The 10,839-nt window shown below is 40.4% G+C and overlaps 1 protein-coding gene across 2 annotated transcripts; it reads left to right on the top strand.

The window, feature by feature from the left end:
- Nucleotides 1–1,538: 1,538 nt before the first annotated feature.
- TRAPPC3 (trafficking protein particle complex subunit 3) lies at nt 1,539–10,599 on the top strand. 2 transcript variants are annotated; one of them, XM_088140259.1, is made up of 6 exons: nt 1,539–1,765; nt 7,256–7,303; nt 8,303–8,400; nt 8,628–8,727; nt 9,327–9,509; nt 10,309–10,599. In XM_088140259.1, exons 1-6 carry the CDS (start codon nt 1,721–1,723, stop codon nt 10,426–10,428), a joined length of 594 nt encoding a protein of 197 aa, XP_087996385.1. In that variant the 5' UTR covers nt 1,539–1,720; the 3' UTR covers nt 10,429–10,599. The 2 variants fall into 2 exon arrangements, with proteins under 2 accessions (XP_087996385.1, XP_087996386.1); XM_088140260.1 differs by lacking the exon at nt 7,256–7,303 and having other exon boundaries at nt 1,541–1,765.
- The last annotated feature ends 240 nt before the right edge of the window (nt 10,600–10,839 follow it).

Below are 10,839 nucleotides of genomic sequence, written 5' to 3'. Positions count from 1 at the left end.
GAGGAACCCTGCTGTATAGCACACTTCTGCTCAAATACAGTGCAGCCAGTCCCATCCCATTATAGCAGAAGCAGGCAATCCTTTTTGGCCTGGGCCCTGCATTTAAATTCAAGCCCAAGAGAAAATGTCCCATAGATATAATGATGTTGCTGGGTGGTGAGTTTGGGTCTGATTCTCACTTAAAGAGGCGAACATGGATCATTCTGATCTCCAATTACTCACTGAAGAGTAAATGTTTCCCACACACGCATTTGTTGTTGAATTTCAGATGCGGTGGGAGTTTGGGGGTCCCACTGATCCTCCAGACCATAAATTGCCCATCCCTGCCATGTGGGGGGCCAACAGCTTTTCTATCCTGTAGATGGAGTGAAAGAAAATGAACTTAGCAGCTAGCCGGGTAATGAAACGTTTGCAGGAAAAGAACCAAGCTCAGTGAACCCCAAGGACTCCACAGTACATCCTGTAGGATTTTTTACATTGCCCTTTTTTGCCTTTGACCCTGCAATATCTCCGTGAGCCACCAGGGGTCAGTATGTCCTATATGTCCAGTATGTATAGCATGTCCTATATCAATACATAGTTTCCAATTTGACCAGCAATACCTAATAGAGCCATCAGGGGTACATTTGGTGTGGTGGTGAAGGTGCTGGCCTAAAAATCAGAAGACTGAGTTCTAGGCCTCCCTTAGGCATGAAGGCCGGCTGGGTGATTTCAGGCCAGGTGGGATAAGAATATGATGATGATGATGATGATGATGATGATGATGCAGTACATCCAACAGATTTTATTATATTGCTCAACTTTTCCCTGTGAGCCTGCAATACCCCAGAAAACCCCTCAGGGGGATAATGCATCCTATAAGCTCCATTAAATTGCCCTACATTACCCATTGAGCCTGCAATACCTCAATAGCCATTAGCGGGCAGCTAATTTCTGTTATCCTGCCCTATTTTCCCCATTGAGTCCGCCATACCCCAATCTGCCATTTGGGGCAGTACATCCTATGGATTCCATTATATTGCCCTATTTTCCCATTTGAGGCTGCAGTACCTCAAAGAGCCACCGGGGGCAGTATCTCATGGATTCAACGCATTTCTCCATTTTTAAACCATGGAGCCTGCAATGCGGAACTGAGCCACCAGGGGATAGTATGTCCTATAATTCAATACATTGTGCCATTTTCCACGTGGAGCCTGCAATATCCCAATCAGCCATCGGGGGGGATGACCTATAATTTCCATACATGGTCCTATGATTCTCCATTGAGCCTGCAGTACCCAAACGAGCCTCCAGGAGGCATAAGGTGAAAACATCACCTGTTTTACTGATAGGATTACAGTATGCTACTGGGGACGCTATGTCTTCTATGTGTCATGCATTTGCTATATTCTACCTGCAGAAGGAACATCTGGAACTAATCGATGGCGACCGCGAAGCGCTGCAAGGAAACCGTCTCCTTGAGACTCTATGGTGGCTTGGGATAAGCTCCCACGAGCATGCTGGGAATTGTAGTATCCCGCGCCGGCTGCGTCAGCAACCCGCCTTCTGCCTCGCGCACGCGCAGACTCCCGGCATCCCTCCGAGGCGCTTACCTGCCGCCAGCTGCATTCTGGGGGCCGTAGTCCTGCCCTGAGGAAGGCGACGAAGCGGCGGTGAGGCGGCGTCCTTCTCCCGGAGCTCCTCTTCCCGGCCGGGCGAGCGGCTCGGAGGCGGCGGCAAAATGGCGCGGCAGGGCAGCCGAGGAGGCGCCGAGAGCAAGAAAATGGTAATGGCCGCTGCGGGGGGCAGGCTTGCGGGGCGGCCCCGGCGAGGGAAGGGGGCGTTGGGGGCTCGCCTTGCGGGCCTTGGAGGAGGGGGATTCCCCGCTCCCCCCGTTTTCGGCGTCCTCTGTCAGCAATCAGCACCTCCCCCCCCCCCATTTTGGAGCCTTTGCGTCAGAGAGGGTGGCGGGGACGCTGCTGCCTCGGGGCGGCCTCTGAGGGAGCCAAGAGGGTCCGGGAAGGCGCGAAAGGGACCCCGACAGCTGAGTGGGAAAGGCGGCGTGTGGGATCAGGAGGAGGAATATCACGCGAAACAACCTCATTGCCCTTTGCGGTGTGTTAAATGTTACAGAATTACAAACACGCAATAGCATTCTCCTATAGGATGTATTATATTATTGTTCTATTATTACAAACATGGACTTTCTTCTTCTTTTTTGGTAATGTTTCGTATAAACGTCTTGCGTTTTATCTATTCATATATAGTTATGGTTTGAATGCTTTGCGTGAGCTGCCCAGAGTCCCCCATTGGGGGGAGATGGGCGGAGAGAAATTTAATACATAAATAAATAAATTATTGTAATATTGTTATTACATTTGATATTTTTCTTCTTGATCCCATATGCCTTTCCCAACTTAGGTAATTAGGGTCCCTTTCTCATCTTTAATTCTAATAACTAAACATTATTTTAATTATCCAGTATTAATGATGCATATTCATTATTAATACTGTATATCTTCCTTTGCTGGGTTAATTGTTTCAGCCAAAGAAAATCTCCCAGACTTTAAAATTAAACAAAGAACTAGCTTTTTGCAGATTTACCACAGGAAATCTAGTGACTATGTTGATACAGTCATAAATGTTGGTTAAAGTAATAGGCATGTTTCCCTAATGTTTCTGGTGTACGAGGTCATTTTGATAATAGTGGGAAGATAAAAAGTCTGGTTCCAGAGCACTTTTAATATTATATAAAAAAATTTTGTAGAATAAAAACAGGCACCAGATATACCAAATCTGAAAGAAAATGTTGGCAGGATGCATGGGTGCATAAAATGGTTCTTAAAAAGAAATTAAAGTCAGTACTGGGTGAAGCTCCCAAAGGGCAGGGTATCCTATTTGGAATGCCCTGTTTATTTATTAATCATATTTATAGACCACCAAATCCCTAAAGACTCTTGACGATTTACAAGATAAAATACACAAGAAACAATCTGCAGCAAACAATAAGTATAAATGAAAACTCTGCTCCATGAAAACAGAATAAAATAAAATTAAGCAAACCAAATTATAACCAAACTGAGATGGAATCAAGGCCCAAATGCCATCTGGATCAGCTCCTTCTCCCAAGGAAATGAATGGAGAAAAGCTGCCCTAAGTCTGTGGAATTACCATGAACTTAGGGAGTGTTGTCTGTGTTCAAAATAATGTTCAAAAAAACAAGAGGGTGCTCCCTGCATTGGGACCCCCAAAATATATCCCAAAGAGAAAGGATATTGGATTAGTGTAGTTCCACCTGGTTTGGAGTGTTTCAGTAAGAGAGGGGAGTGGAGGGCAGAGGCTATGAATAAGGAATCCTCGGTTCAGTTTTCTTTTTTTCCCCCAAACATCTTAAAAGTATGTATGGGAGGTGGGCGGGTGACTATACTGATTTATCTTATAAGGTTGTTGTAAATTGGCCAGAAAGGATAATATGTAGTGAACTATAAGAATTTTATCCCTCTCAGTTAGACTGTCTATCAAGATGGATGCTGATTGGCTAAATTTTAGTATATTTCTGCCCTGTTGCCCAAGGACCTCTTTTCTAACTGACAAAACTAAAAGTTAACATATACATTAATGGGGTCTGAATAGGCAGGCACTAAACAGAAAAGGTGTTTTGGAGTTCATAGCTTAATAAAATGATAGGAATCAATGGAAAAGAAATTGAAAATAAAACTGCCAATACAGTAATGGAATTTGTTATGCAACCATCCTTGGAATACTGCATACTGTTCTGGACTGCCACTGAAAAACAGTATTGTAGAGTTAGGGGGAAAAAGGGTGATCAAAATACTTAGGCAGCTATGACAACTTCCCGTACCAAAAAACTACAATATTGAGGAGATTTTAGCATAAAATGAAGATAGGTAGGGAGAGACATTGTAGGTGAATAGAAAATTGTGCTTGGTGTAGTAAATGTAGGCAAGATATGATTTTCTCTCTTACAGCATTAGAAATCAGAGTTATCCTTTGAAATCAAATGTGCAGAGATTCAGGACCAGTAAAAGGAAGCACTTCTATACGTAATCATAGTTTAGGCCATCAGATGTGGTAATGGCCACTAATCCAGATTGTTTTAGGCAGATGCACAGAGGATCAGGCAATCAATAGCTTCTAGGCTTATGGACCGGCCACTGCCTTCTGAATCATAGCAGCGTACTTAAATGCTAGAGCTAAGGAGCCATAATGGAAGAGAACTGTTCCCTCCTGTCCATGTTTGTGTGTTTCACGGATGCATTCAGTCAGCTGCTATGCAGCATGGAATGCTAGAATAGATGGGCTCTTGGCCAGATCCAACGTAATCATTCTTATGTTCTTATCAGAGTGTAAGACCTGAGTTTGCCTCAACTCAAATGTTGAAGGGTACCCCTAGATTTCATTTTTTCATTAGGTGATTGGACAGTGACTTTCTTTTAACTACCTTTCCAGAGTCACATCATTACTTGGTTAGTTTAGGCCTGCTGGGTTCTTCTCCCGCTACATGGATATGGATGAGGGAGAGAGGATCGATGGGTCTGGTTGATTCCAGAATACTCAAGGAGATTTTCATCTAGTGAGGTGGGCAGTCCTGCCAGCGTTTTGGTCACTTTTGCCATTATTTGCTTGCAGTTGCCCTTAAGTTTCTTTTCTTGTTTTTTGAACTCATGAAGTAGGTAGATCAAGAGTTGACATCACAAGGTCACAGATGGCTATAGCACTGGTCAAAGAAGATTTGAAATGAAACTAGCAGAATACGTTAGAACTCATTTTGGAGCTAATTTGTGCTGTTAATAAGAGTAAAGAAGTAGTACAATGTTGTCAAGTAGAGTTTCTCAGATGGTGTGAGATCTTTTCCGGTTAGTAGCTTTCTCAAAGCTCAAGCTCTGGGATTCAAGAATTGGAAATCAAACTATTTGTATAGTTTATGCCCTAAATTCTTTAGATTAATTTTAATAGGCTATGGACATTTCATGAAATCCTCAGGAATGACCTTGACTCAGACTCTTATTTCCTAGGTGAAGAATTATTAGAATTGAGAAACGATCTGGCAAAGGAAAAATTATAATCTCCAAAAATAAATCCTATATTAGATTGTAATTCATCAATATTTTTATTTTATTTTATTTTATTTTATTTTATTCAATTTATATGACCATCCATCTTGCATAAGCAACTCTGGGTGGCAAACACATTTAAAAACATCAATGTAGTAATACAAAATGAAAATTAAAAATAAGGATATACAACAGGAATAAAATTAAAAAGTGGCAGCTGAGGATAACCATCAACAATAATTAACAATATTTCACAGACTCACCTAACCTGCCCCCATGCCTGGGAGAACATCCAGGTCTTGAGGGCCTTCCAAAAGGCTAGCATAGTCGGGCCAGTTTATCTCAGAGGGAATGAACCTTGAATTAAATTTGCATTAATACAGTACAGTTTTCCCATGAGAGAAATGCAACTTCATTTCATATTGCTGTATTTCTGAGATGGCTTTAATGATAACTGTGAACACATCTTTTTAATACTAGTTCTGATTTTTAAGCAATAGTGCAGCAAATTAATTTTCCTCCTGGTAATAAGCAGTACTCAAAAAGATTTTAAATTACATAGAAGTATGCTATTTTATGTGCATTTTTTCCCTTCAAGACATGTCTGTATCTGTATGTGTGCTTTTGTCACTTTTTTGCTTGAGTTGTGTGCCTTTAATTTAGCATTTTATTATTAGTACAGTCCAGGGAGCTTGGAAATATAGAAGAGAGTTCTTCCATGAGTATTGTAGAACACATGGATAACTAATGTAATTGTGCTAATATTGGGCAATTGAGATCATTCTAGTTCTTTAACATGAAGGTGTGATGCTGATTTTATTGACAGATCTCTTGACCTGAGGTGCATTTAATAAAAAACTAAGTGCTTCTTTATTTTAACCGTCATGGATTGGGGCATATAAGGATCAACCAGGTCCCTCAAGCATGTGTAACCTGCTTCTTTTGCTTTCTTTGCTACTAATTGTTATGTCCAATCAGTCTGACAGATTTTCATCTTGTTAAGGTTCCTGTATATCTGGTTCAAAGTCCAAGTTGCTTAGATGTTTTCTAATGTCCTAGAAGGTAGGACATGGAATAGTGGATTTAACTTACAGGAAGGTAGATTGTAACTGAATGCAGTGAAGAACTTTCTAACAGTAAGAGCAGTTTCACCATGGAACCAACCATCTTGCACAAAAGTGGGCTTCTCTCCATTGGATGTGTTCAAACCCAGGCTGAACAGCCACTGGCGAAATGCTTTAATTTGGATTCCTGCACTGAACAAGGGTCAGTGGCCTAAATGGCTTCTTCCAAGTCTGTGCCACCATTCAGTTTTACTCCAGAACAGTGAACCTTTGTGAACATAAGCATAATTTGTCTCTTTTAAATTGCTATGGATAGGGAAAATGTTCAGAAATGATCATGTCTGTTAGCTGTTGAGCATTCTCCATTCTGTCATGTACTGTTTTGTCCATCTGCCTTGTCAATGGTTACTAAAATGATCTGTTTTATTACTAATCCTTCCTTTATTTTCTCTTAACTTCTTCCACTCTGCAATTATCAGCTAGGTTAAAGGAATCTTCAGACTCCCTTTTCAAGCTTTCTAATTCTACAAAGCAGCTTTATAATAGCTTTATAATTCTAATTCTATAAAGCAGTTTTTGCCAATCTGGTATCTCCTATTAACCTTTGACTACAACTCTCAGTATCCCCTGCTGGCTGTTGGCCATGGTGTCTCTGCATTCATTGGATACCAGAATTCCAAGCAGTGACTTCCACAGGATCTTGCTTTTTTTTTTTCTTCAGTATGATAAAAGTAGTATTGTGGTGCAAGCTCTACCACTCTGGGGTATTGTGACATACACAAAAAAATGAGTAAATGAGACTTCTGCCACACACTACTCTTCTCAGCCTGAACCCCCTTTGCTGCCTTGGTGGAGGCCATTGGTTGCAAAATATCTGATAATTAAAACCATGCAAAAAACAGCCTTTCTTAGCCTTCTGAAAGAGAGGTGTGGTCTGTTGGATTGTTGCCCTCAAGATTGCTGCTGTGTAGAAATAGCATCATGTTGAACAAGCCTCAATTTCACACATGACTTGACTCTCTCTTCTGTGTTTTGGCTTTGTGTGAGCATGTGAGAATGTGTGTGATTTGTATTGTCTCACTAAACTCTATCTTTTTTTTTCTCCCTTTCTGCTTGCCTGCTGCTTTCATTCTGTAGTATTGGTATTTGCCATTCATTTCACCTTCTGCATCTATGCATCTCATGGTAGGTTTTAGGTTTCTTAATCTGAGACTAGACATTTCTGCTGTGTAAAATGAGATTTTAATAAAGTCTTAAGCAGGGTGTACTAATGTATATAGCTGGCCCTTTATGTAACTTTTAAAACCTTGACGCTTTCAGCTCTTAATAGGAAGGTGTAGCCAAGATCTGATGGATTGAAGTTGGTTTATTCTCTTCAGGTTTAGGGATGGGTGGAAGATAGAGCAAGTCGTTCTTTTCTTTGTTTTGCTGATGCTGCATACATTTCTGCTGAAAGTCGATTAGCTTTGTGGTTCCTTTGAGTTTTTAAGTGGAGCATTATTGAAACAATGAATGTCCAAAAAGTGCTCTTAAGTGTTGGACATTTAGAGATTGTTATATTTCTTCTTTTGGTCAGTGACCATTTTCATCTCAAAAGCAAGGAATTCAGTTTTGTGAAACTGTTTTGGGTTGCTCTGAAAAGTTCCGCTGATCCAGAATGTTTGGGCCAAACTATTGACTAGGTCTGGCCATAGGAACATGTGACTCCATTGTTCCAATAGCTTCACTGTCTCTTCTATGGAAGTGCCACTAATATGTCATATTCCATCCTTACTCAAGCAAGTATTGATTAATGAACATAGGAGCAGTTATTATACCAAGAATATTAACGATTGGATTAGAATGTATGGACTGAGCAATCTGTTGATAGCTTTCTTCAAGTCATAGCTGAATCACTGATGCTATGGAAAAGCAGAGGTATCTGTCCATTTTCTATAGGCAGAGTAGTTCTTCATATCTGCCTGTTAACACATCAGGACAGAATTGTTTTATTTATTCTTTTCACCCCCATTCAAAACTTACAGCCCATAAAAGCTCCTGCAGAATTCATGCTCTACATTGTTCTGATGAAGCAGATCTTGCCCATTTTTTCTTGTGACAGACTAAGCTGTGCCTGGGTCAGCCCCTAAATATTTGCACCCTTTTTTGTCTGGTATATGCTAAATATGTTATGAATTTGTCTAGAGCTCGGAGCTCTTCACTTTGACGTATGGGGCTTTGGTCACTCAGCTGTGTAAGGACTACGAGAATGACGAAGATGTCAACAAGCAGCTTGACAAAATGTAAGTAACAGAGAAATAAAGTGTTCTGAAGTTAGAAGTGTCAGAAGCTCCTTCTCTGTGGGTTGTCCACTTGCCAGAATAAATCTTAATTTTTCCCAGTCATTGGAATTGGGAAAATAAGTGAGCATGGATTTCCTCCTCAATAAGCCTCAGAGTGTTTCCCTCCAGCCTGATCTGCTTTGTGTGATCACAGTTTCATGGCATCTTGCTTTTGGCTGCTTTGATAGGGGCTACAACATAGGTGTTCGACTCGTGGAAGACTTTCTAGCTCGATCCAATGTTGGGAGATGCCATGACTTTCGAGAAACGGCTGATGTAATTGCAAAGGTGATGCCTCTTTTTGACTGTTTGGCATTGTTTCTGCATGCTTGTTGTTTGCTAGTATCAATGATAAATAATCTTAGATTTTTTAAAACTATAAATATGTATCATGAACACAATTTTCTTGGTACAAAACAAATTTCACTCTAGCATTGATTTCAGCTGTTCTCTGGAATTGTCTCTATCTTTAAATAAAACAGAAATGAAAAAATAATGATAAACTAGAAGTGTTTTTATTAACATAGATGGATGTCTTTTCGACTAGTGTATCTAGAAACTAGATAAGATCAAACAATTCTGTAACAGGAAAAAGCGAATCAGAATGCTTTTCTCCTATTTAGTAATGTAAGACAATAGTCTAAATTTTACAAGACTGTTTTCAAAGGGAGAAGGCACTGGACAACGAGCAGAGAATTACTTACTAAGATCAATATTTCCTTGTCCAATCTGGTGTGTGGAAAAGAGTTTACTTAAGTATGTTACATTGAAGAATTACTGGGAATTGTTTTTTAGTCATTTGCTCAGTGATGTGTGAAAAATGGTAGCTTGCTAAATCTTTCACTCTTTGAGCCTAGTCCTTCTCTCATATTTGTTTCACTTGATAGGTAGCATTTAAAATGTACTTGGGTATCACACCAAGCATCACAAACTGGAGTCCGGCAGGTGACGAATTCTCCCTTATCTTGGAAAACAATCCACTGGTGGATTTTGTGGAATTACCAGACAACCATTCCTCTCTTATTTACTCTAACCTCTTATGTGGGGTGCTACGGGGAGCCCTGGAAATGGTGAGAAGAAGGGGATGCCACTTGAACCAATGGCTCTGGGTGGCTGCTTTTAATGGAGTGCATAACTATGAAGCTGTGTGTTTTCTGCATCCCATGAAAAGTTTAAAGTAAATTGTAGACATTAAGTACATGGGTTTATGTTAACTCAACCAAACGTATCAGCAGTGTATTAAAGTACTGGGTGGTATTCAGTTGATAATATTAGATTTCTGTTAGGGCTGTGAGTCTGGGAACATCCATTGAATCAGTTGAAATATTTTCCAACTTAGTCCATATTTCATAACATTCTGTAACATTTCCCCCATATATTCAGGTTTATTCTCTTGCTGCTTGATCTATACATTCATGTTAGTAAAAAGGTTAAATTGCAGGCTATCAGACTGTAGTATTCTGACAGCCAGAATAGTGCTGTCATGTATCAGGACTGGAGTACTGAGGTCAGTTATTTGTATTGTATTTATGGGCCACCTCTTCCAGGGATTCTAGGTAGCTCACAGTCAAACCCTACAGTATCCCTGGGAGTGACTTTGGAACCCTTCACCATCTGCCCTAAGAACAATTTGTGGTAATGAACTCCATCGAGGGAATTCCAAAACCCCCAATACAAGAAAAAAGAACAGAAACATATAACTTGCAAAGCAGAAAGGTGGATAAAGGCGATGTAATAAATTCAGTAAAGCAGGGAAAGAGTGATGTATCTTGGCATTCGTACTTGTCCTGTTCACAGGGGTTTGGCACTTTAGGGAGCTATTGTAGGTAAATATCTGAAAAGTCTGGATTTTCCTCTCTCTCGTCATAGGTACAGATGGCTGTGGATGTCAGATTTCTCCTGGACACCTTGAAAGGGGATGGAGTCACAGAAATAAGGATGAAATTTATCAGGCGTATTGAAGACAATCTCCCAGTTGGAGAGGAGTGAGTCTTGAGCAGCCTTCATGCTGGACTGGAAGGGATGAACTAACTGAACCTGAGCTTTGTTAGCATATAGTACCCTGTGTACTTTCAGACACTGACTGATTAAGATGTCGATTCATTTGAATTCTGTTTTATTTCCACAGATTTCTATTAAAAGTTTTTGTAGGATGTAGAACACTTTTCATATTCATCAGAAACACAAGCACCCATTCCTTGTTACCACTCTTGGCTCCATGCAGAAATACAGGATATTAAAACCCTGTAATTTTGAACATTGGGCCCATCGGAATAATTCTAGATGCCACTTCTGTTCTGCAGCATGTGAAGAATTTCAGCATTATGTCCCCTGCCCCTGCTGATCAGTTTTTCTTCATTGGAAATGGCATCAGAGTATTGATAAGTTTCTATGGAAGCC

The sequence above is a fragment of the Python bivittatus genome, unplaced genomic scaffold, assembly GCF_059951505.1.
Source record: "Python bivittatus isolate LINGU-HERP-01145 unplaced genomic scaffold, Pbiv_v1 ctg000260_np1212, whole genome shotgun sequence".
NCBI classification, from domain to species: Eukaryota; Metazoa; Chordata; class Lepidosauria; order Squamata; family Pythonidae; genus Python; species Python bivittatus.
Note: the sequence above shows the minus strand (reverse complement) of the source record. Positions and strands in the feature narration are given on the sequence as shown.